Source organism: Crocuta crocuta, unplaced genomic scaffold (genome assembly GCF_008692635.1).
Source record: "Crocuta crocuta isolate KB4526 unplaced genomic scaffold, BGI_CrCroc_1.0 scaffold303, whole genome shotgun sequence".
In the NCBI taxonomy this organism is placed as follows: domain Eukaryota; kingdom Metazoa; phylum Chordata; class Mammalia; order Carnivora; family Hyaenidae; genus Crocuta; species Crocuta crocuta.
In genome coordinates, this window is record NW_027528276.1 from 2,599,773 (window position 1) to 2,625,215 (window position 25,443).

The 25,443-nt window shown below is 56.2% G+C and overlaps 1 protein-coding gene across 2 annotated transcripts; it reads right to left on the bottom strand.

The window, feature by feature from the left end:
- Positions 1-4,420: 4,420 nt before the first annotated feature.
- RSPO1 (R-spondin 1) lies at positions 4,421-17,225 on the bottom strand. 2 transcript variants are annotated; one of them, XM_077753182.1, is made up of 5 exons: positions 17,132-17,225; positions 8,091-8,282; positions 6,254-6,403; positions 5,779-5,967; positions 4,421-5,093 (listed from the first exon to the last, which is right to left on the bottom strand). In XM_077753182.1, the coding sequence occupies exons 1-5, from the start codon at positions 17,223-17,225 to the stop codon at positions 4,927-4,929; spliced, it is 792 nt and encodes a 263-aa protein (XP_077609308.1). In that variant the 3' UTR covers positions 4,421-4,926. The 2 variants fall into 2 exon arrangements, with proteins under 2 accessions (XP_077609308.1, XP_077609309.1); XM_077753183.1 differs by lacking the exon at positions 5,779-5,967.
- Between the last annotated feature and the right edge of the window lie 8,218 nt (positions 17,226-25,443).

Here is a 25,443-nt window from a genome sequence, read left to right on the forward strand (position 1 = left end):
AGGAAACAGGGTACAAGGGCCAGCACCTAAATGCCTGGGCCTAGGTCAAGGGCTTGCATCAAGGCCCAGGAAATTGACCCCTTTCCTAAATTCCCTCGCAGCCCTTCTAAACCAAACCAAACCAAACGAACCAGGGAGGGGGAAAACCACGTAAAGAAAAAAATCCAGAAAACAATCCTGTCTCTCAAAATACTGACGTGGAGGGGCGCCTGGGTGGCTCAGTCGGCTGAGTGTCCGACTTCGGCTCAGGTCATGATCTCGTGGTTCGTGGCTTCGAGCCCCGCATCGGGCTCTGTGCTGACAGCCAGACTGGAGCCTGTTTCAGATTCTGTGTTCCCCTCTCTCTCTGACCCTCCCCTGCTCACGCTGTCTTTCTCCCTCTCAGAAGAAAAAAAAAAGTAAAAATACTGACGTGGAAAACAAATCCATTCTCTATAGAGACTTGGTCCGTAACATACCAGCGCTGGCACTGGGAAAGGTGGCCAGAGAGGTATCCGTCTGGGCAAATCTGCAACCCTGCAGAGGGAAAAAACTAACCTTTCCCAAATGACAATGTGGGCACATAACGGCCACATAAAACTCATGTGCCGTTTCTGCCTAAACCTAGAAGCAGGGTTTCTCAGGGTTTCTCAACAAGACCCCTCTTTCCAGTATCTGCTCGCTCTGAAAATCGCCAGGTGTGACTCTGGGTCAATCCTTACCATCTACAGTCTCAGGTGGGTTCCTTCTGGGGACAGGTAACGGCCCTCCACCGTGAAACCCACACTCCACCACCAGCTCAAACACACACACACACACACACACACACACCAAACAAACACAAATTCTTAGTCTTTAAAGGATAGAGTGAGACAGACAGGGGTAGGTCCAGATGGGGCTTACTTTGCAAGAAGTGGTCATATCTGGAAGCACCCAGGCTACCCGTATCAGGAGAATTCTCTCCCACCCGTAACTCTGCAGGTGTGGAACCTCAGGACCCGCTGAAGCCCACGTTATGGTCCTATCCTTACTGGCCTAGAGCTTCAGCAGCAGCCTAAGGAGTGAATGCAGAGAAGCTGAATGTCTCAGAGTAACACCAAGGTGACACAGGAGATACAGGAGGTTTCAGATCATCCCGTGTTGCTAAGGTGCTGATTTTTGCTTTGGTGTGGTTTTGGAGGAACGCTAAAGGAGACGGTTCTCCAATATTGAACATGCATGTGAATTACTCGGGGATCTAAGGCAGATTCAGAGTCCCCAGGCATGGGAGGGGCGTGAGATTCTGCCTTTTTAACGAGCTCTGAGGTTGCAGATTCATACGGCCACACTTTTGGGTATTGAGGACCCAGGGGAGCTGGGAGATTGTGACCCATCAGAGCTAGAGGCAGCCAAGACATGGAGGGGCGGAGAGTGAATGTCCAGAAGAGAGACGGGACAGAGAGAAACAATGGTATGCACAACCAGAATCAGAGGCTGAGGTGGGAACAGAGAAAGATAGGGGGGCAAAAAAAAGGGACAGAGGAGGACTGTCAGAGAAATAGGGAGGGGCAGGGGTGGAGGCAGAGAGACCAAAACTGGGAATGGAAGACCTATTGGGCAAAGATGGCAGAAATAGCACCAGGGTCAGGGGAAGGGGGCCGTGGGCAGCCAGACCACTAGGCTGCAGCCCAGGCTCCGAATCCTGGCCAGCAGTGAAGGGCCTCTCGGGTATGGGTGGGAAGACCCCCCACAGAGTGCCAGGGGCACACACCTGAGATCCCCCACCTTCCAAACCTCTAGCCTTCCCTCACCTGCACACACCTGTCCTGGCTATTGAGCTGGCCCTCCGCCGGGAGCCTTCCACTACTGATTTCCCCTTTGCTCTCCTGTGGATTCCGCCTCTTTCTCAACTGGTCACTTCCCAGCGGGTTTCAAACATTTTCAAGTCTTTCCCACCTTCAAAAAAAAAAAGAGAGAGAGAGAGACTCTCCACCGCCATCTCTCCTTCCAGCCCCTGTCCTGCTTCTCCCCTTTTCTGGGCTAAAGTTCCTGGAGGAACTGTCTCAACTGATTCTGCCCCCCCGGGACCCCTCCAAATGGCTCTCGCTGAGGTTACCGTCAGCACGCACGTGGTAAGTCCGAGGGTCAATTTCCAGTCCTTGTTTACGTGGTCCCTGAGCACCTGAGGTCCTCATGATCTCCCTCCTGCTTGCTGGCTCCCTGGTCTCCTCTGCTTCGGCTCTGCTTCCTCTGCGACTGATTCCCCACTCTCTCCGATCGTTGTGCAGGGAGGGCCACACAGTGGAGTCCTCCAGCCGCTCTTCCCCCAGCCCCCTTTCCATTCCACCTCTTCCAAACCCACAGCCTCAGCTATCTTCTCCATGCCAGTTTGTGCTCCAGCTCAGACTTGCCCTGGACACGCTAGACCCGCATTTGTGTCCACACACCGTCTACTCGCCATGGCCACCAGGATGCTCAGAGGCACCCCACATCCACCACGGTCAAAACCCTCTCCTTCCCAAATTGGTCTTCCTCACGGGCTCCCCATCTCCCCTGAGGGTGTTCGAGCCAGAAATGGGGACTTCGTCCTTGACACCTCCTCTCCCTTTCTTCTCTCTTCCACATCCAATTTGCCACCAAACTCTGCCGACTTTATTCTCCAAATGCCTTTTGACTTTATCCACTTCTCTCCATTTCCACTCTAGTCCGTGTCTCCAGTACCTCTCACCTGGATGACAGCAACGGCCCCCTAAGCAGCTTTCTCCAATCCATCTTGTACACGACAGCCACCAGGATCTTTGCAAAATACAAATCTGGACACGTTGGCCTGCTGCTTAAAATCCTTCAGCGGCTTCCCCCGGCTCTAAGACTAAAGACCCAACTCCAGGAGATCCTTTCTGGAATCATCTCACCTCACCTGCCTTCCAGGCGGTCCAGCTACATTGGCTTTCTTTCAGTCCCTTGAACACCACGCTCTTTTCTGCCACAGGACATTTGCATGTACAATCCCCCCTATACATACTCTGCTGTCCAACCCAGTAGCCACTAGCTGCACTTTATCTTAGGGAGCACTTGAAACGTGGCTGGTACAACTGAAGAACTGAATTGTTACTGTTACCTCATTTTAATAATTCAACTGAAAATTTAAGATATATTCGATTCGATAGGTGGAAACCTGGTAACTATTCCTGAAACAAGGATTCAGTATATCAACCTACTTTTCAATTTTTATGAAATCCAAATGAAGATCAAGTATTTCCAGTGAAAATCTAATGTCCAAATTAAGATATGCTGTGACGTGTAAACAGACACAGAACGGTGAAGACTTAGTTTGAAAAGAAAATGTAAAGGATGTTGTTAATAATTTTTATACTGACTACATGTTAAAAAGATAACATGTTAGCACATATTTGGTTAAATAAAAGATATCATTAAAATTAACTTCACCTGTTTCTTTTTACTTGTTAAACGTGGCTACTAGAAAAATTTTAAGTTACACAAGTGGCTCCTATGGTATTTCTATGGTACAGCGCTGGTCTAGAATGCCATTCCTCCTCTCCGTCCTAACTCCTACGCATCCTTCAGAGCTTGGCTCAAATACCACCCTTCCCTAAGATAAAGTCGTATTTTGATTCACCTTAATTCACTTTCATAGCCATGTGCACATGCCAGCAGTTGCCCGGCCTCAACTCCACCCATGTGTAATTACACATTTATTGGAAAGATCCCTTGATTCATGCCCGTCACCCCTACCAACCTTTACTTCCGTGAGAGCAAGGTCGATCCCTGGCCCTCCCTGAAACCAAACACTTAGTCTGGGGCCTGGTGCCCATAAGGCTGCCAGTGGGCACTGCGGGGTGCCACAAGAGGCCATTCTATCCACTGTTCTGTCTAGGGGATCCAAGCGTTGCCAACCACCCCAGAGGGCCTGAGCACCCCTTTCCCCTAGGGTGCCACTAGCCCCCCAGGATTCAGATTCTACCTCTCCCAGATGAAAGTCTTTCTTTGTGGCTGACCCGAACCCCTCCTGCTGCAAGCTGGCCAGGACCTCGGTTCCATCCGTAGAGGTAATCAGAGCAACACTCCTTAAACTTAAACGTGGCCAGGCGCCTGAAACCTTGTTATGACGCAGACTCTGGTTCGTCAGGGCTGGGACGCGACCTGAGACTCCCACTTCTAGGGGGTGCCCAGTGACAACGTTGATGCTGGTCCGCAGACCACACTCTGAATAATAAGGATGCAGAGAAGCCGGTCATCACCCTCAGAGTATCCCCCAAGTTTTCTTCCTGCTCTGGACTCCCTGTCCAGAAGGCCATTTAGGGGATCTCTTCCAATTCAGCCCTGTTCCTTCCTGCTCCCGTGAACTCCCACCAATCCCTGGCCCCTGAAAAGGAACGTGGTGCCTGTGGCTACTGTTGTCATTTGGTTTTGTTTTTAATTTGAAATAAACTTTTAAGCAGTTTTCAGAGTTGGGGCAGCCCTGATACGGACCAGGGGTGTGTAACAATACTCTCCAATGATAAAGTCACACGGCTGGAGGCGCTGGACCGTCCTCGAGCTCTGATTCCTGTCTGCCACCCTGGACTGGTCCCATCAGCTCCTCCAGAAAGCTCTGCTGTGTGTGGGCTCGGACGCTGGGAAATGTTCGCTCCGACATGTCCCTTGGGAGCATCGCAAACCAAGTCTGTGCCGCCTGACCCCTCCACCTCCCCACCCTGTTCACACGGTGACGACCAGGACATAGAAGTGTCATCCGGTGGCTCGACTGTGTGTATGTGCGCGCGCGCATGTATGTTGGTTGCATGTTGGGACGTGGGCCCTCGTGTGTGTGTCTGTGTGTCCGTATACGCATGGACAGTGTGTGCACGCTTTGCCCCCAGCACTCCAGTTCGGTAAAGCTTCCGTCACACAGAGCAGCGCTGGGCTCTTTCTGCATGGGCCTGGAGGCTGAAGAACATCCCTAGGTCCCTAGGTGAGCCCCGCAGGCGTGACCGGCCCCACTGTCCCCTGGTGCTGCGGCTGTTGCTGGCCCTTGCGTCTCCGAGAGCCGGCGCCCGCCTCCTTGCTCTCCTTCCTGTTCAGGTTCCTGTTGGCGTTCTCCCGCCGGCCCTGGCCGCCTTTCCGCCTCTTCTGTCCTGCAACCCCAACGGCGCAAGAGTCAACAAAGGATGGCCCACGGCAAGCCAGGAGGCCCTGGGCATGGCCCAGGGCTCTCGGAGGGGGGTGGTGAGAAAGCTGGGCTGGGGACCCCTCAAGGCTTCCTCTGGCTGGCGGCTCCTTCAGGGGACCCTGCAACCTGGGCACAGAGACGGGGGTCCCGGGAGCCCTTCGCCCTCCATCCCTCAATGAACCAGACACCCTCCTCAACCCTGTGTCCCTCTCAGACCTTGGGCCCCAGTGAGCCAAGATGTTTGGTGCAGCTCTGAGGATAAGTAGCACAGCCCCCTATCTTCCCCGCCTCCAGGCAGCTGCCACATCATTGCCAAAGACACAGGCTGTGTGACCTTGGTCACATCACTGCACCTCTCTGGGTCTTAGCATCCCCTTCTGTGACCCCATCTGATCTCCCAGGGTCCTTCCAGCGCCAACCTCTGCTGGCTCCCAGGAAATGGGGAGACAGGAGGGATGTGGACACCGAAGCTTCCAGCTCCCACCACACGGGGTCCTGGGGGCTGCTCTCTGCAGAGACCTGGCACAGCGTGGCACCTGGACTTGGGGGTTCCCATCTGGCCCTGGGTGACAGGCAGGCGGCAGGAGTGGCCGGGTGACTCCCTGGAGGCCCCTGACTCCAGCCCTGGGGAGGCCGAGGCTGCAGCTTACCCTCAGGGCAGGGCGTCCTCCTCACTGTGCACCTGCGGGTCTCTTTGGTGTCCGAGCAGACAGCGTGGTCTCCCCCGGGGGCATGGAGCACCCTCCGCGTCCGCTCCTCGGAGCCCCTCCGGAAGCCACAGAGCTTCTTCTTCTTGGAGCACGGCCCCCACAGGGACCACTCGCTCATTTCACATTGTGCTGGCAGGAAGGGAGAGAAGAGGGAGAGAAAGAGGAGGGAGGGGTCACACCTCCTCCCCTGACCCAGAGGAGTCACATCTCCTCCCCTGACCCTGACCCCCTGGGGGGGTCCCTCCTGCCTGCTCTGTGCCTGAGCCTCAGGCTGGAGGCATCTTCAGTCCAGAAGGGCAGAAAAGCCCACGGGGGAGGGGGCGTGGGGGGGTAAGCTTTCTCTGCACAGCCCCCAGCCCAGGCTGGCCCTGCCCGCCGCTCCCCCGGGGTCCCACAGCGCTCCGGGCACACTCACCAGCACTGCTGCACTCCATGGTGCCGTTGGCAGCCGCCGAGCCGTCGGGACAGGCCGGGTAGCAGCGGCCCTTGTGCAAGTATAGGCTCTCCTTACACTTGGTGCAGAAGTTGTGGCTGAAGCAGGCCTCACAGTGCTCGATCTTGCACTCTGAGGAGAGGGCCAGATGGGGGCCCTCTGACTCATCTCCCATCCCCATTGCCCCCCCCTCCGAAGGCAGACCTCCCCCCCAACCTCCCCAAGGGCAGGACTCTGGCCTGGAGAAGAGTGTGGGGAGGGAGGGAAGGCCAGGACCGGCTGGGGAGACGAGGCCAAAGGGGCCACCCTTCAGGGCTGCCTGGGCCAGTCGGCTAACCCCACCGCAAACCCCACACCGGCCCGGGAACCAAGGTGAAGCCCAAGGGAGCCGCTTTCAGAGGGGAAGGCAGATCAGCCTCTGGGATCAGTGGGGATGAGAGAGAAGCGGCCACCCAGTCAGAGTCGAACTGAGGGGTACGATGGTTTCCTTTCTCCATCACTGGGCACCCGCACACCCCACACTCTGGCTCCCCTCCTGCCCTGTGAAAAGAGTCTGCACGCGCGGGGGGGGTGGGGACATCCCGGGGCAAATTCCTCTCTCGCTGTAAGACCTAGTTCCAGGAACCACCTGGGCCGGACTCCTGGGTCCCTCCCCATCCCTTGCGCCAGCTCTCCCTCCTCTGGGGAAGTGATGGGGGGGTGGGTTACAGGGCCGGCTGGAAGCAGGCAGGGCCTTTCACAATCTCTCCCTTCCCAGACCCTGGGCACGGCTAACTTCCTCCCCGTCTCTGGCACCTGACTGGGGCTGCCAGTTTCCCAGGAGCTGGTGCAGCCAGGAACTCCTACCCCAAATGCCCTGAGGACCAAGAGGGCAGCCCCAGGGCCCCACCTCCAGCCTCACAAGCTCCCCACCCCACTCCACCCCTCCTCTGTGCCTCCTGGGCTCTGTGGCTTTATCTCTGTTTCTCCCCCTTCGCCTCCCTCCTCTCTTGCTCTGATTCCCGGCTTTGGTCGCAGGTGACATACAGTAAGGACAATAGCAGGTGCCACTTACTGAGTGCCAGACATCTCGGGCTTTCCATACGCCTCTGACAACAACCCAAAGGGGTGAAAACTACCACTCTCATTTTAAAGATGAGGATTTGAGAGGCTGCAACACGCCCAACGTTATACTACCAATAAGAAGCAGAGTTGAGATTAGAACCCAGGGCCCATCTCCCTCCAAAGGCTGTTGTGAAGCTCAACTGATACGAGATCTGGAAATGCGTTCTAAACTCCAAGGCACTGACCAAACGGGAGGCGCACCGGCACTATTCANCGTGGGAAAGGACATGTGTCTCGCAAGCAGCCTTCTGGCTGCAGTGTGGACGGAGGGTGGAAAGCAATGGGAGGAGGCTCGGAGGACAGGTGAACAGGTTACTGAGATTGTCCAGGAGAGAGGTGCCGGGAGCCTGGGTGAGAGCACGGCAGTGAGGACCGGGAGGAAAGCAGCGGGCCCGGTTTGGTTACGGGATGTAGGGCAGGGGCCACAAGGAGAGGCGTGCTCTCGGGTCGATGGCGGCGTGAGTGGCTCAGGACCCTGCGGGAGTGCAGGTGGGCGCATGTTTGGAGGGAGGAGATGGGGTTCCAATGCGACACGCTGCGCTGGGGACGTGGAGGGCCTCTCTGAGGAGTCTGGCTGGCAGTGGATACTTGAGCCAGGAGCCTCATCCCCCACCCACACACACACCTCGGGGTCCCCTCTACTTCTGCCGGCCGCTGACAGTTGGAGGCACCCTCCCCCGGGGTCCAGAGCCTTCTCCGCCCCCCGCACACTCACTGATGCACTTGTTCATGTCGGGATTGCGGGCGTCGAAGTAGCCAGGCGGGCAGGAAGGCAAGCAGACGCCCACCTGGCGGATGTCGTTCCGCTCCAGCAGGATGAACAGCTTGGGCGAGCACTTGAGGCAGCCGTTGACCTCCGAGCAGAGCTCACAACCTTTGGCGCAGGCCTGGCTCCCCTCAGCGCTGACTGCAAGCGGGGGGGAGGGGGAGAGGGGTAAGGAGGCAGCCGTAGGAGGGACGGCCATCTTTCCCGGGGCCCCCACAAGGTTGGGAAGTGGAGAGATTGGAGTCTCTTCCCACGCCGTGGATGTGCTTCTCAGGAAGCCCATGTCGGGACTTCAGGATTTAAGGCTGCTTTCCGGGGGCACCACGGTCAGGCGTCCGGCTTCGGCTCAGGTCATCATCTCAAGGGTTGTGGGTTCGAGCCCCGCGTCGGGCTCTGTGCTGACAGCTCAGAGCTTCAGATTCTGTGTCTCCCCCTCTCTCTGCCCCTCCCCTGCTCACACTCTGCCTCTCTGTTTCTCAAAAATAAATAAACATTAAAAGAATTTTTTGAAACACTGCTTCATAAACCTCCCCACCATCATCTCTCAAGGGAACTAGCACGGATGCTCTAAGTGTGTCCTTAGCTCCAGGCACATTCCAGGCTCACTTTGCCGGCTGGCTCTACCCTTCTGGGAGAAACTGCTGAAGCGGTACACTCCCACAACCTACCCCTGCCCTCTCCGGAGGAAGAAGAGCTCGGCCTCAGGTACGGAAAGCAGGTGTTTTTTAGCCTTGAGAAAGGTTTAAGGTCAAGAAGGACAATGGGTGAAAGTATCTGAGAAAATGATCATCTGCTCAGAGACAGGGAGACTGGAGTAACTATGTCCAGAACAGTGGCCTCAACCAGAGACGATTTTGCTCCCCAGGGGGTATGTGGCACCGTCTAGGGACCTCTCTGATTCTCACAGCAGGAAGAGGTGTTGTTACTGGTATGGAGAGAGGCCAGGGACGCCACGAAACATCCTGTGATGTGTGGAGTGCCCCCCCCCCCCATAAGCTGTCTGGTTCAAAATGTCAGTGATGCTAAGGCTGAGAAACCCTGGCCATCCTTTGAGGGGGTGTGACCTCCAGCCCCCGTAGGGGGGTCTCAAACCTTTGATGTCACTCCCTCATGGACGTGTTTAACCAACCCTCCCCGAGCCCCTCCCCAGGTACCCTGAGCAGTGTGAGCGCCAGGGACATGGATCCAAGGTTGCCTGACATCCATCCAAATGGATCTTTCAGTGGTGCCGACAGGCAAATGCTGACGGCCACAAGCCCTGGCAATAGTGGACCCAAAAAGAAGAGAGAGGAGTCACAAAGGAGGTGCCACTTGGGCCAACCCTTGAAGAATCAGTAGCAATTTGTCCATTAGGAAGTAGAGGTGTAAAACAGCCCGAGGGGAAGTGCAGATAATTTGGGGTGCAGGAGGGGTAGGGAGGGGGACGGTGAAAGATAAGAGCTTTTCATATGCTGCTCAGGAATTTGAACTTGCCTCTGCCAGGCAGTGTTTCCCAAGGAGCATTCCTTGGACCCTGCTCTCGCTTAGATGTTCATCAGAGGCTGTGGAGGAAAGGCCACTGTGTCAGGTAAGATGCAGAACCACTCGGACCCACGGTCTAAACAGGGTGCTTTACTGTAGGGCTCCTTCAACCCTCTTCAACCCTAAGAGGGGGACAAAGGAAGTTTTATTTCCCAAATGTTTCGGCCACAGGACCCTTGTTTGGCAGAGCTTTCCTTGGGACCTGTCTCAGAACTGATTAGACAGTAGGAAGCTAAAGGCAGGGTGCAGGACCCGGGCTGATTCACACGTTGGAAGGTTCCTCCGGCAGCCTGGGTGGAGACCAGAGACTGAAGGACCGTTTGGAAGGAAGTGGACCAGATCACCCAGGTGAGAAAGATGAGAACGTCTTAAACAAAATCTGCTCAGTTGGAGACAAACAGAAACAGACTGGAGAGAAGCTTAGGGACTATAACCAGTAAGCAGAGGCGACCACTTGGAGGGAGGAGTCTGGGGTGGGGGCTAAGGCAGGTGGCAGAACAGTGTGGCCGGTCACGAAAGGAGGCTCACCCCATGGGAAGACAAGCAGGTGGAGGAGGGAACAGGGAGAGTGGTTACGAGCCACGTAGGAACAAGCACGCAGCGAGGGGCTGGACACATGGGCTGCAGACAGAGAGCCCGGGGGTCAGAACAGATGGCAGGAGGTCATGCGGGGTAGTGGACCCCCAGCTCAGGCTTCAGAGTCCGCTAGACCCGGAGCCGAATCCCCAGCCTGTGACCCGGGGCAAAACACGGTGTCTCGTGTGCCTCCCTTGCCACCACTGGAAAGGGACCTGAGGGTGTCCACTCTGGAGGGCTGCTGGGAGGAGTGGGCCCTGGTTTCAGGACAGGAGGATGAGTTAGAGTTAAGAAGGCGAGCAGAAGAAGCGAAAGGACGATGACAAACACAGCCATACAACAACGCCGTAACCACAGGAACGGCTGCACAACTACCAAAGGTCCGGAACTCATTCTGTCCTCAGAGGTCATCAAGTATTCACTCACTTAACTCGTACAACCCATGAAGCAGGTGCTGTCATTATTTTATAATCCTCATTTTTTCAGAGGAGGACATGGAGGAGCCACACGACCTGACCAAGGATTCGCAGCCAGCACGTGCTCCGGGCAGAGGGAATGAAGTTTAGGAAGGCCAAGGACAGGACCACTCCGGGTGATGTGAGGACTGGGAGTACGGGTACACCAACTGCCTTTTTTTTTTTTTTAATAGAGAATTTAGTTGTATGGAATCAATACTAATCAATACACTTCAAACTTAATATTGATCTTGGTTTAGTTCTTCTAAGAGCAAAAATTCTCACATGTTGCATCGGTGTTATGAGGGAGCCCTCGGGATTACTTTGCCACTTCAGGTCTTTATTCGGCTGTGTTCAGTACTGCTTCTACCTCAAATATATTACATCTTCTATTATTCAAGATTCTTACCAAATACGTTGTTGAAACAAATGTTCTCTCTATTCTTGCCTGGGTGTTTTTTTTTTTTCTAATTTTTAAATGTTATTTATTTATTTTGAGAGAAAGAGAGAGAGAGAGTGAGCAGCGGAAGGTCAGAGAGAGAGGGAGATACAGAATCCGAAGCAGGCTCCAGGCTCTGAGCTGTCAGCACAGAGCCCAATGCGGGGCTCGAACCCACGAACCGCGAGATCATGACCTGAGCTGAAATCAGATGCTCAACGGACTGAACCACGCAGATGCCCCATGTTGCCTGGGTTTCAGTAATTGAACTGATCCAGGTGTCCCATTTGCTGGCCACCATAGCTATGTTCCCATGCTCATTCATTCCGTCCTTGTCACTTTTGTTAAAGACAGATTTGCGAGAGGCCCCTCAGAATACTGAGCTCCACCTCGCACTCAACCAACAACAAATCTCCGTGTGCCTTTCTCTTCGGATCCCTCAATGACACAGCAAGTGAAAGCGGGGAGCACTTGGGGTCTGAAATCCACATGGGGGGGATCACGGAAGGAGGACTAAGACTGGGGAGGGAAGCAGGCCCAGATGAGGAAGGGTCTTAAACCTGTACAAGGAGCTTGGACATTGCGCTACAGGCAGTGGGGAATCAGCGGGGGCTTTAAAATGGGAGCCGTGGTGGGGATTGCTGTGCGGTATGGACAATGGGTGGCGGGGACGGCAAGTCCGGAGACAGGAAGGCCCCTCGGCTCCAAGAGACGGAGCCGAGCCGAGAGGATGCGAAGGAGCAGGTAAGACACTCCGGTGGGACAGGCAACGAGACCAGGTGACGGGCTGGACGTGGGCCCAGAGGCCGGGGAAGGCACAAGCCGAGGGCGGCCCCCTGGTGTGGAGCTGGCGTGACAGCGTGGCTGTCGGCCCTTCACGGAGAGAGCGCCCGCAGGAGGAGGGGCGGTTTGGGTGGGAGATGACGCGCGGTGGGGTTTGGATGTGTTGAGGCCGTGGTTCCCGTGGGGCATCCGGGGGAGGGTGTCTGTGAGGGAGGTGAGCCTGGAGCCCTGGAGCCCCAGGGAAACACGCTGGCTGAAGACAGCGATGTGCAGTCCTTGGCACGAAAAGAGTCCCGAAGCCATGGGGGCCCGCGAGGCGGCGAGGACAGTGGGCGTAGGGGGTGAGAGGAGGAGCTGGGAAGTTAAGGGAAGGACAGAAGAAAGGAAGGCAGCCAGGAGGCTGCGAAGGGGCAACCGGACAGGTAGGGGCCGCTCCGAAGCCCGGTGCGCGGAAGCCCAGAGCAGAGCGCCCTGGGCAGGACCCGCGCTGCCCAGGTGTCAGATAAGGAGGCGGCAACGGACAGGGCTTGGCACCCCCACTGGGGGCAAGGGCAGAAGGCAGCGGTGGAGGAGCAGAGGAAGGAGAGCCATCTCCTTCCAGAAACCAGCTGTGGAGCGGGGAAGGGAACCCAGGGATCCGTCCGTGGAAGCCGTGGCCATCGGTGGTTCAACCATGGAAGTAGAGGCATTGCCAGCGGAGGCTGAGCGGCTGGGCCACGCTCGCTCCACAGGCCAGCAGAGGAGGGGCTCAGAGGGAAGCATGGAGGGAATCCTGGGGGAGGAGAGCAGACTGAGGGAGTGGGCATGGGAACCAAGCTGAGAGGGGAGAGGTGTGCAGGGGTGCCTGAGAAGAGACCGCGGCCGTGAACTGGCAATGGGCGGTGACTGACTGGTCAATCCCGAGGGGAGCAATTCTGGCGGAGTGGGGGATGGGAAGTGAGTGGAAGGGGTGAGGTGGGGGTAAAGGGAGGGGAGACCAGCTGGGATCAGGGGCCATGATCAAGATACTCCGAGACTCCGAGGCTGAGTGAATTGATGGAGTGGAGACCGGAGGATACAGGAGAGTCACTCAGGCGGTAGGATGGCCTGGGGCGCGAGGCTGGGGTCAGGGACACGGACAGAGGGAGCTGAGCGCCATGAAGTTTTGGGGCTCAGGAAGGAGGAGGAGGGATTATCAAAGAGGAGAGGGGTTCAGTGATGGGCAGGGATCAGTTCAATGAGGAAAGGGATGCTGGTCAAGAGGGTAGGAATCCAAAGGTGTTCTCGGCTTAGCGAGAAAATGCATGGGCAGTGGGGGTGATGGACAGCCATCAGGAGGTGGGTCTGTGTAGGGGAGAGGGGGTCCAAGGACGATGGTGGCTGTTGGGGGGGGGGCATAATGATTCAAAGGGAAAAACCGAGGCTCATTCATTCCATAGATATTTATGGCACACCTAACACGTGCCAGAAGTGCTCGGAGCTGGGGACCCAGTGATGTAAACAAAGGCCCACCCAGGGATGCGGCAAGCAGGGCTGGCTAGCACTGTGTAAGCGCATGAGTAATGGAAGGCACTCCCTTACCCAGCCGGCTAGGTGAAGAGGGTGTGCCAGACAGGAGCAACAGCCTGTGCAAAGGCTCTGAGGCACCGAACATCATAGTGCATTCACAGAATGGAAAATAGGGCTTTTTCCTATTGGCAGGGAAGGGGAGCTCAGAAGGACAGGGTCAGATTCACCATATGAAAGGATCCTTTGCCTAAGATGGAGGGAAGAGTGAAGGGGAGACAGCCTTGTAGGGCCTGTAGGTAGCCTGTCGCCTCGCTGAGGAGGCTGGGTGGGCTCGGTGAAGTGGAGGGCACTCAGAGAGGGGATGGAGCCTGCTTCCCAACCTCTTCACAAACCCCCTCCCATGGCTCTGCCCGCCCTCTCCCCAAGTCCTCAGTGAAGCCCACGTCCCCAAGCCAGGAAGGCAAGGCTGTGCCCTCCTCGCCATTCCCCTGCTGCTTGTTTGGCTCCTTCATCCTTGTGCAAAACCCCTACAAACTGATACTCCTCAACTGAAAACATCCCTGCCCCAAATCCATCAATGGCTCCCTATTGCCGGCAGAATTAAGACCCATCTGGTCTTATCAATTTTTCCACCTGGACTAAAAAGCTTCTATGAGCTGATCCTACCCACCTCATTTCTCAACATTACCCCTCAGCAATAGACAACTATTTTTGTTTGTCTGGACACATCACACTATTTCACACCTTTGTGCCTTTGCTCAGTTGGTCCTTCTGCCTGGAACGTTCTCTTCTACTTCCTGAGCCTGACTAACTGCTTGAAGCTGCAGAACTAAGTTCACCTCCTCCAGGAAGTCTCCCCTGATCTCACTTCCCCCACAGAGTCTGGATGGGGTCGGATGGGGGAGTCCGCGTTCAGTGAAGGAATGGGGGCTTCATGGGGGCAGAGCTGAGTAAGGAGCCCAGGAGTCAGTTAGGAAAAGGGTCTCTGTAAGTGGAAGGAGACCTCAATGCCAGGAGTAGTGAGAAAATGAGGGCACAGTGAGGGGCACAAAATCCAGGTGGGAAGGCATTCAGGAGAGGGTGAGAAGACAAGAGGCTGAGTGAGTGAAGAGGGAGTTCGGGATGGGGGGGTGGGTCCTCAGTGAATGAGAGAGGCGGAAGCCGCCTTGCCAGGGTTCATAACTCACAGCTCAAGGGTGCTTTGCTCAGTTTCTCCCCTCCATGCAGGGGGACCGTCACACAGGCCATTTCTGTACTCAACTGGTATGTGCCTCCGGATCAGAGCTGTAGTGGGTGGTTTCTGACAGCCCTCCAGACACGGTTACAGATGACGGCAGAGTCCACAGACCAGAGGCTCACAGCACAGCAAGCCAGCCCCTGCACGCCGGGCTGCCCGCTGCCCTCCCGGTGGTTAGGGGGCCAGGGTAGCCACACGCCGCATCTTTGTTCTCTTTCTCCCCCCTCACAGCCCCGAGAACCCTAGAGCAGCATGGCCCACACGGTGTTTACCTAACACTGACACGTGTCCCCAAGTCTATACAGAGCTTGGTGCTTTACAAAGAGTTCACAACACACGTACATGTATAAATAAAGCCTCCCATGTAGGCTTTACTATATTCCCTGACAATTACACTTGCAGCTTTATGGTTTCTATTCGACAAGTATTGCCCAGCAACATCTGCCCTCTTCCCTCTCTAAACCCTTCGTTTTGGACCATCACTGCACCCGAGTCTTTCCCCCCATCTCCCCCCTCCTCCCCCCACCCTCCCATCTCACTGTCAGGCGTGTCTGCTACTCACACCACCTGGTAATAAAAACAGGGTTACATACTGTCGAGGCTATGGCTGTGGCTGTATCAAAAGCAGACCCGTCAAGGGGCGCCTGGGTGGCTCAGCCAGTGGAGCGTCTGACTTCGGCTCAGGTCATGATCTCATAGTTCGTGAGTTCGAGCCCCGTGTCAGGCTCGGTGCTGACAGCTCAGAGCCCGGAGCCTACTTCAGATTCTGTGTCTCCCTCTCTCTGCCCCTCCCCTGCTCATGCTCTGTCTCTCTCTGTCTCTCTCTCTCCCTCTTAAAAAAAAAAAATTAAATAAAAAAAGTAGGCCCATCAAAATTGCTGCATTTGATTGCCCTTTGCAGGGACCGGGCCCTTTCTGCAGGCTCAGGCCGGTGCTTTATTTGTTTTTTTCAGTACAACAGCCTTGAACCCAGCTCTTCGACTCCTGGCTTAGGGAGGGCGGGGGGATATGTGGCTCTGCTTGTGGGCAGAAGCGTGACTGCTAGTGTGCGTCGTCGCACGAGCACGAGTGGTCCTTCCCGTTAGCGCGCTCTCTCTCTCTCTCCCATCTTGGAAACAGTGGAGACTGGTCATGAACCACTAAACCGCATCTGGCCTGTGGAGCCCAAAACACTGGCCACAACAGAGAGGAAGGGAGGCAAATCAAGGCCTCACTCCTGATTGAACCTAACCGTCTCTAATTGTTTGTTAAGCCCAGGATTTTCAGCTTCACCAGTTCTCTGAGCGCCTCTCCCTGGGCTGGGCTCTGGCCTTGGCCGTTCCGCGGAGACCCCCCAAAACCCCACCGCCTTTCCACCTCTGCCGGTGGGCCCCTGTCTGGTTGGGCTACACCTCCGTGGAGCCTCCGGCCTGTGGGTGTGACATCTGTCACGGGGGGCAGGCCTCAGGGCCTGTAACGTCGGCCTCCTCCTTACCCTCGGCAGGGCCCCACACACGCAGTGGCCACTCCCAGTACATACTGGGCAGGTAGAGATCTCCCATTGCTGGAGTGAGGCCCCAGGGCTCTCAGGGCTGCCCAGGGTGCCATCCAGTGGGGACAGGTAATCGTGATTTCCATCAAGCTCTTTTTCGGAAGACGGGGCTCACGGGATTTATGTTCCTATATTGACTGTGTGTCTTAGGCCTATTATCTCTTTTCTCGTCTTAGCCTCAGTGTCCCCATTTGTACAATAAGAGACTTTAGTTTTGGTTTTAAGCTGTGAGAACCCTTCCTTCCAGCGACATCTCACGTGGAATCTTGTCGAATTCAGGGAGGAGTGAGGCACTCTGGTTTGGACGGGCAGTGGGTGAGACTCCTTCCCCGTGCGTCCCCTTCAGCCCCCAGTGCAGCTCCCTGGGTCCCACTGGGCAGAGTTAAAAACCACAGGAGTGGACAGTCTCACGAGCCTCCCTGCTCCTCCATCTCTGCCCTGTGATCTGGGCAGGGAGAGCCATCGCCCAAGCTGAGTAGGGCTCCTGGCCCCAAAGGGTTGAGGGCTGCCCTTCAGCCAAGACTCAAAGAAAAGAGCCCTGAACTCCTGTGGGTGAGGAGGGGACCAGGAACCACCCCCCCCCCACCCCCGCCCAGCCACAGCGGCAGGGGACACATCTCCATGGATACCACACAAAGCTGGTGTTATGTCAAAGGGGCATAATCCACAAACGGGATCCTCACAAGCGAGAGGTTAATCTAGAAAGCAGGGTCTACAAAGGGAAAAACAGACAAGGTGGGTAATCTACAGAGTGGGTAATCTCGACCAATTAATCCACAAACCGGATAAACCACAAGCGGGATAATCTACCGAGGAACATACAACGTTGTAACGGACAAGTAGAATCCGCAATGGTCATCAGGGAATGAAACCACCGATGGCCCGCTGGTCCCCCGGCGGCCCCCGCCCGCTCCCAAGGCCAGCGGTGGTCCGGCCCCCCAGCTCCGCTCCGTTACTCACTCCGCCTCTGCCTCTTCCCCTTGATCCCCCGGCTGCCGGCAGCAAGATGCATCCAGCTCAGAACGAGGGCCACCACACACAGCCCAAGCCGCATAGTCACTCGCCAGCTCCAGGCCCCTGATAGGAGGGGTGGTCTCTGGGGGGGAGGGGCGGTGGACAGTGCGGGGCTCTTGCTAACGCCTGTGGGGCTGGGTCGGCAGCAGGAGGCCCAGGCCTGGGCCGTATCTCAAATCCACCATAATCTCAGCTGGGGACAGAGAGGGTGTGGGGAGCCCCCTTCTTCATCAGCCCATAGGGAGGTCCAGAGAGCTTTCCTCAAAGGCGCCTTGGGGTGTCACATGGGAGAATTCTTTGTCACTTCAGCAGGGACACCTCCAAAAACCAACCTGTTAGGGGAGGAGAAAGAAAGGTTAATTCTGGGGAACCACGCAGTCCCCCACCCTCCCCGCAACTGATACCTCCTACCTTCCCAGGGGGGTTCCTAGCCAGGAGACTGTGAGAACTCAGAGTGGTTGAATATCGCAAGTCACCCACCTGGCACCCCTGTAGAGGAAATCTGCTCCTTCTCCTAGGAGGTGTGCAGAACCCCCTAACCTGGGACTGGAGCCGGCCACCCAAGCAGCCGGAATATGGTAGGCACTCAAATCAAATCTGTGGGTCACCGGGAACCAGCCGGCCCCACCCCTGCCCAATGTTGGCTGGGCTCTGACTGGAAGTCCCTCTTTAGGTCTACCCTACAGACCTCATGCTGCAGCGATAGCCTGTCCCTTGAAGAGGAGCTCTCTCTGTCCTTCTGTAAGTGGCCCCTTGGCCCTCCCTCCCCAGTGCTGAGTCACCCCTGTGCCTTTCACCTGTGGAGCTAGAGCCCTGGCCCCCCGACAGGCTGGCAGACTCCGCCTGGCCCTCTGGGCTTGGCGGGAGAAAAGGAAGTAAGGCTTCCCCCGGCCACAGAAACTCTGACACAGCAGGCCCTGCGGGCCTGGCCTTTGTCAGAGGATAAAAGAGGCAGCTATGCCCGCCCTGGCCAGAGACACAGAGAATGGGGATAATCCCCCGGCCCAGCGAGAGCCAGGTCTCTGGACCCGCTGGCCGGGTGATGGGGGCAGGGGGAGCTGGGCCCTCCCCAGTGAAATGTGTCTGGAGCCCGACCCGGGAGTCCGGGGCCGAAAGCCCCGCTTCACACTCGGGATCCCACACTCCCACACAATCTCCCAGCCGAGGTCTGCCCCAGCGCTGACTGCACACCTTTGGGGCAAGCCACCCACACGCCCCCAGGGACAGGAGGGAACAGCGAGCCTTCAGGAAGCTTTGGAGATGCCAGGGAAGCAATGCCCTCCTGTCTGCCGATCAGATGCCTTTGGACGAGTCCCTTAGCCTCTCTGAACCTCAGTTTCCTCATCTATAAAATGGGGATAAAGATGCCTATTTCACAGGCTCGCTCCGAGAGTTGGCTGAGTTTTGGCTTACTAATGAGAAATCTGAAATGCTGGAGTGGCAGTGCCCCGCCCACCACCCCGTCCCAATCCCTTTCCCCTTGGCCTCTGGGGAGGCCCCAGGGAGCCCACCTGCATGGGAGATAAATCATTATCCCACGAGGGAGTTCAGCACCTCCCTCCTCGGCCCCTCCCGCCCGGCTTTGAAGGCCAGTCACACTCAAGTGGTTAAGCTGCCCGGAGAAGTGTTTACACGAGCCTGACGGGTCCCACCTGGCGCGGCGGCCGGAGCCAGCGGAGACGCCCCCAGCCACCCCCAAATGCCAGCCCCTACATGCCCCTCCAGTACTCCCTGCGTGACCTGCCAGAGCCTTCCATCCTCCCCAGCCCCCACCACACACTTGCATCACCTACAAATCACCGTCATCCGGCTGAATTTATGGAACTGGGGTCTTTAGCCAGAAGGTGGCCGTAGAGCATATGATGGTCACGGGCGGAAGTCAGAGCACTTGGCTTCGGGTATTGGCAACGCTATGTACTAGCGGTTACCTCAGGTGGAACTGGGCGGTCGCCTCAGTTTCCTTATCTGCAGCAGGGTGGTTGTTTTTATAGCTTAGACGAGTTAATGCACGCAGCTGCTCAGAGTGGTGCCTGGCACACTGTGAGAACTCACCCAAAGCTGTTGTGTTTTCTATGACCAGGAAGACGTGATTTGGGGTCCACATGCCAATGGCCGTCTAAAGAGCAAGGCAGGCGTTTCGTTTTGTTCTGGCCTCATCTGGATCCCGACCATGATGCTGAGCACTGTTACGCAATCTCCACATTTGGATCTTTATGGTCCGTTCCCTTGGCCCCAGCGCGACCACTCAGCATGGCGAGGGGAACATTTAATGGAGGCATGTGCGGGACTGAGGTCCGAGGACTCCTGGCAGGTATGTGCTCAGGGGGTGCCGTGAGTCCTTCCACTGGACAGACACTGGAGGCGAAGGCCACGGCAGATGAAACGAGCGCTAAATCCTGGGTCTCACTCTGTGATCAGGATCAATGGGTCCCAGGAGCAGAAAAGGCCTCCTGGGCATCCCCCGTGCTAGGTGCCTGGCACATAGGGCTTGGTGCTCCCCAAATGTCAGCTCCCTTCCTCGCCCTTGCTCTACTTTCCTTCTATTCCCCTCAATCCTCCGCCCCCCGCCTCCCAGCTTAGCGTTCAGCCTGGCTCTCGCCATGTTCACGCTGGCCTGGCCGGTGAGGCTCTTCCAGCCCGCTCCCACCTAAATCACTATGGAATCACAATCTCAGCTGGAAAATGGGCAGGACGATCCAGATCTGAATTTCACTGGAGCGACCGACACTGGCCTCGCTCACCTGTCACTGCATGGGAAAAAGTTCAAGCACTTTACAAAGTATATGCATATAGAGTCAACCCTGAAAAGGAGCTAGGAGTTCCCTATACCAGCTGGAAGTGGAGGGAGTGAACTGGAGAGCACATGGCCCACCTAAACGGAGAATATGCTATTCAACTCCGTTGACGGATTGTCAATAGGCAGAAATAATGGTTTCATATGGTCAGATCTTCTGGTTTTTTGAAAAGAGAAGCTGAACATTCAGAATTGTATGCGAAATCCGATTTTAAAAGCTGGACAGGTCTTAGACTGAAAACACAGTAGAACCCAGCCCAGGGAGATCATAGGCCGGTGGACCCACCTCCCTCCAGCTAGTCCCTGCCCCTCCTAACCCTCAGCCCCCAAGTGCAGTGGGCGCACACACAGACTACCCTGGCTGCGCAGAGCCAGCTACAGGAACCGCTCGCCGCAATCCAGGCCTGAGCCACCCTTGGGGGGAAAAGAAAGGCATATTGTCTCTGCCAGGGTCCTGTACTACCTGCTATGTGCTAGGCCCTCATTTACTGAGCACAACTCTAGGAAGGAAGTAGAATTATTCCCATTTTTCTGGCACCCACAGGTTAAGGGTCTCAGGGCTACAAACCTGGTCAGTGACCCGTGAGTGGGGTTTGTTACTCAGGACTGGGTGTCTGGAGGGCGAGGCAAGGGACAGGGAACTGACCCCGGAGGTGGGAACTGGTGGCAGAGGCAGCGATGGGGTGGGGGTGGGGGGCGGGGAGAGACCAAGGAAAGCTGCGAGGCGCTGCTAGGTGGTCGGCCAGGGGAGGACACAGGCTTGCAGAGGGGAACACGGCTGGGGGTGGAGCTGAGGGCGGGGACTCAGTGCCCCCATAAGGTTGGAGTCACTTTCACCTTCTTGCCTGTAACACTATCAGGATAAATTGGTACTCCATCCGGGGCCGGATACAGACCCAAAAATGTAAACCATCCTGATAATTTCTCATTAACCCTCCTCGGGCCCTGCTACGGGCGGAGAGNNNNGGACCGAGTACGTGCCTGCCCGACCTGTCGGGATTAGAGTGTCGGCCGGAGCCAAACCAGGTGCTGGGGCCGCCCCCCCCCAACACCGAGGGCATTGGGGAAAGGCTCCTCCACGTCCCTCCACCTACGCCCCACGCGGGCAAATTCTTCTTCCCTCCCCACTCTCCCGGAGAGGCCTAGCAGGTGCAGGGGGAGGGGAGCGGACCTCTGACGGTCCCCCCGAATCCAAGAGATCTCTCCAAGTTCAAAAGGCCAGTTTCTCAAGAAAGCCCCTGCCCCCAGGCGCCCGCACCTCGAATCCGTCGTTGCCCTCCTTTGAACCCAGGGCGAACACAGCCCCCACCTTTCCCCAACCAAGCAGTACCACGGTCCCTGAGCGCCCGGCCCGCGCGGGCCACTGAGTCGCGCCACCTCGCAGGGCACTGGGGGCGGCGGGGCTCGCCTCCTGCCACGTCGGACCCGGACCCGGGCTGCGGGACTGGGGTGGGGGGAACCAGGGCCCATGGGGCTCAGGGGAATCCGAGGCGATGACACCGGGTATCCAGAGCTTCTGGATTGGGGAGGAGGGGTGAACGGGGCGGATGGGCTTGGGGGAATCCAGAGCCATCAGCTTCGATCCGTTTCAGAGTCAGAGTCAGATGTGATCAGATTCAGAGTGAGGAGGATTCACCGGGGGCTGCGGGGTTGAGGGGAACCCCGGGCACCCAGCGGGAGGAGGCTGCGCACTGGCTTGAGGGATGACGGAGGTGGCGGACGAGGAGGAGAGGTTCCAGAAGGTGCCCTCTCCCGCCCTCTGACCCGACAGCAGTCACAAGTCCCCTTCCCTTCGCTGTCGCCCCCACCTCCGCACCCCCGCACTCGGCGCGGCCGAGCCCCGACGGGAGGGCCCGCGGCGCCCCCGGCCTCGGGAAAGGGAGCTAGGGAGAAGGACGAGGCAGTTCAGGGGGCACTCACCTCCTAGCTGCCNGCGCATCGGTCCTCTGGGGCGGCTCGGTCCGGCCCTCGCGCCCCGCGAAGCCCCGCTCTGGCGCTCCGCTCCCCGCCCTCCGCCCGGCGCTGGTGCTCTCCGTCGCGCCTCCGCTCGGCCGCAGCTCCCAGCCCGGAGAGGGGCCAGTCCTCCGCTCTCACGAGGGAGGGAATCCCCCCCCTTTGGAGTCCCACCCCCGAGCCGGCCCCCCTTGCCGGGATCCGCAGCAAAAAACGGACTGGAGTGCCAGGCCCGGGAGTGCGTAGCCCCCTCCCGCAAGCCCTCGCCCNCTCTTGCCTCCTCCCCGCCCCCCGCCCCGCACCCTGGGATCCCACGCGGCCGCAGCACCCGCCGCAGCTCCAGGCATCTCGGGGTCAGAACTGGGTGTGAGACCCTCTCTCGAAACCTCAGTTTCCCTATCAGGAATCTAGAAAGTGACGACGAACAGGCTCAACAGGGCCTGTGGTCCTGGCCACGCCCTCCTCCTCTCAGGGTAGTCTTCTAGCATCTTCCCAGTTCAAGAGGGAATGTGGGGCTGTGAGATTCTGGTCAACCCGGGTGAGGACATCTCCACGCGGAGTCGCTGCCCAAGAGTGGGGGAATTTTGAAATCAAACCTAGATTCGAGTCCCTGCTCCATCACTTACCAGCTGTTTGGCAGTACCTAAGTGACTTAACCTCTCTGAGCCTCATCTGTTTTGAGGGTTCAGCGAAATGAAGCTACAACAGCCTAGTAAGTGGCAGGGGCGCTATGAATGCCTGTGGAGTGTCTGGAAGGGCTGTGGACACCTGCAGTGACCCACGTGATGCTGAAGTCAAGCCTGAAGAAGGGAGGGAGGGAGACTCCCGTCTTGGGGGCAGCAAACAGCCATTCTGCTGCTTCATTTCAGATTGGGTGAAGGAAATGGGCTAAAACCATAGTTAGCAGGAGTTAAGTTAGAGCACAAAAGCTATACTGAGTGGCGGGGGGGGGGCGCAGAGTAATCAAGACAGGCTGTGGGACCTCCTCAGGAGGGGAAGCGGGAGCCCTACCTCTGGAGACAAGGGTGCGGGGTCTTTTATAGCAACAGGGGAATAGATGGAATGGCCCCTGGAGTGTCCTGGTGGCCAGGGAACAGGGATGGTGAATGGCCAAAGAATGTGGAACAGTTGGGTCCCAAATGCCCAGTGGCTGGGCTCATTCAGCCACAGCATTGCCAAGTTTGCAAGAGGCAAGCAGCCATTTCCAAGTTCCTCCTGCCCCCCCCCCCAAGCTCCCTCTAAAAGCCGCTCCCCTGTCCCCTCTGCCCTGAGCTCTCCCTCTGTCTCACCGGCCTTTGGCTCTGCTCCGTGCCTAATCAAACAGCCCCAAATGCCGAAAACGCAGTGTTTATTTTATTTTATTTTTTTACACACTTGCATAACTCCCTGACAAGCCACGCCAGGCGTTGGGCTTTTTGTTTGGTTTTATTTTGTTGCATTCAGGGGAAAAAGAGAGAAGAGAAGGAATCACAGAAACCACCCAGCCCTAGAAGATGTCTTAGGCCAGGCCGTGAGCTCGGGTTTCCTGCCTGAGGAAACGTCTGCGGGAGTTGGGGGGTGGGGGGGTGGGAGGCCTCACTACTAGGCTCAGGAATGAGTGAGAAAGGGAAGAAAGCCACCTGGGTCAGAGAAGATAATGAATTAGAACCATGTGACGATAACAAAGCATTTCTTGTGCACCTAATACACGCCAAGCCCTGTGCTTTGCATATATATATTCTGTTGCCTAATTTTGCAAGCATTTTCCTTTCCTTTTTTTTTCTGTTTCTCTTTTAAATGTGAATTGTGAGCCTCAGAAACATCAAGTAATTTGCTCGGAGACATACGACCTGTAGGTGGCCAGCCTGGTTGCCCTTATGCTAAATGACTTGCAATCCACCCCCCACCCCCTCCCCATCCCGAAATCCAGGTTGCCCTGAATTTGCTTATGTTGTTCGTTCTGCCAAGAAATGCCTTTTTCTCTGACCCTTCTATCATCCTTCAAAACGCCTTCATGAAGTTTTACCCAGCCACCTTGCACGTCAGGCTCTGGACCTCCAGTAGACCTGTACGTAACTCACCACTGGCCTGTGGTGATGTCTCCCACTGCACCGTGAACCTCTTGTGGGCAAAAACTGTGTCTGATTCATCCCGAGGACCCCAGCACCATAAACATACCTAACTGATGTTCAGTGAGCTGAAACTCTGGACAACTAGGATTACACCTTTTGTAGATCCTGGCAGCTGATTCAGATGACATCTCAGGTCATTTTCATTCCTTACCCAAACCAAGATCACCCTTCTCATAGAAGACCAAAGGTCAGTTGATCCAGGCCTGGGCAGTAGCTCCTAGAGATGCGCAAAGTTCCTTGTAGTTTACGTCATCCTTTACCAGACGAGAACTGTTCTCCCAGCTGGATGAGAGACACCTTACCAGTATGCTTTCAGCTACAAGTAATAGAAGACCAGCTCAAAATAGCTTAGACAGTAGGGTGGTTTATTATCTCATCTATCAAGAAGAGCAGAGGTAGGAATGATCCAGCAGCTCCAGGCACCATATGGAGAATCAGATTCTTTCCTATATTGTCATTCTACCCACCTCAGCGCGTCAGCTACTGCCCTCCTGCTCACAAGATGGCTGCAGCAGCTCCACACATTTACCCACTAAGTACGGCAACAAGTCCAGCAGTCTGTTTTTAAAGAGCCAAGTGGCACTTTAAAATGGTTAAGATGGTAAATTCTGTGTTACATATACTGACCCCAGTTTTCTCTCGTTAGGGTAACCGGATCATGTGTCCACCAGCGAACACAATGGCAGACAAGAAGGACGAGGCTATTGGTTTAGGCCAGTCAGGATTATGTGGGGAAGAGTGTTCATGGACAAAAGCAGAACTCTGTTGCACCGAAGAAGGGACAATGGGCTTCTGGGCAGGCAACCAACAGTGTTCGTGGTCAGCACTGTTACTCAAAAAAACAAAAAACAAAACCCTGACTTTGTTAATATCAACTTATCACTGACTCCTCCATAAACCTTAGGCTCCCTGACCCTGCTATTCTCTGACATCTTGTTATTCTCTCTTTCATGGGGGCAACATAGGATGGTGGTTAATTGCACGGACAGTGGGATTAGCCCTGGGTTCGAAGCCCACTTTTACCACCAACTAGCTCAATGTCCTTGGGCAAGTCACTTCACCTTCCTGAGGCTCAGTTCCCTCATCTGTAAAATGGGTATAAGAGCAGCATCTGCACCGCCCTTCTTAGGGGGCTAATATAAAGTGATGGATTTAAAGAGCTTAGCACAGTGCTGGGAATTATAGTAAGTGCTTAGCACATGCTGGTTCTTATAATTAGCTACAAATTTGCCCTCTAGTGCATTAAATATTAACCAAGTGTGATTGTATCCCAGGCACCAGGCTGGCGACGGAGGACAGAGACATGAACGTCACACTGTCTTCCCGAGGGACTCCGGGTCTGGTGGGAGAGACAGATTTATAAGACGAGGAAGATGAGGTAGAGCAACAGCACAAAATAA

What these genes read in the sequence shown, in the direction of transcription:
- RSPO1 (XM_077753182.1), bottom strand. Translation starts at nt 17,225, where the DNA reads ATGCGGCTTGGGCTGTGTGTGGTGGCCCTCGTTCTGAGCTGGATGCAT. An exon ending in CGACATGAACAAGTGCATCA is followed by an intron (nt 6,404 to 8,090) that starts GTGAGTGTGCGG and finishes CCCTCTCCTCAG; the next exon opens with AGTGCAAGATCGAGCACTGT. An exon ending in GAGGACGCCCTGCCCTGAGG is followed by an intron (nt 5,094 to 5,778) that starts GTAAGCTGCAGC and finishes TTGGGGTTGCAG; the next exon opens with GACAGAAGAGGCGGAAAGGC.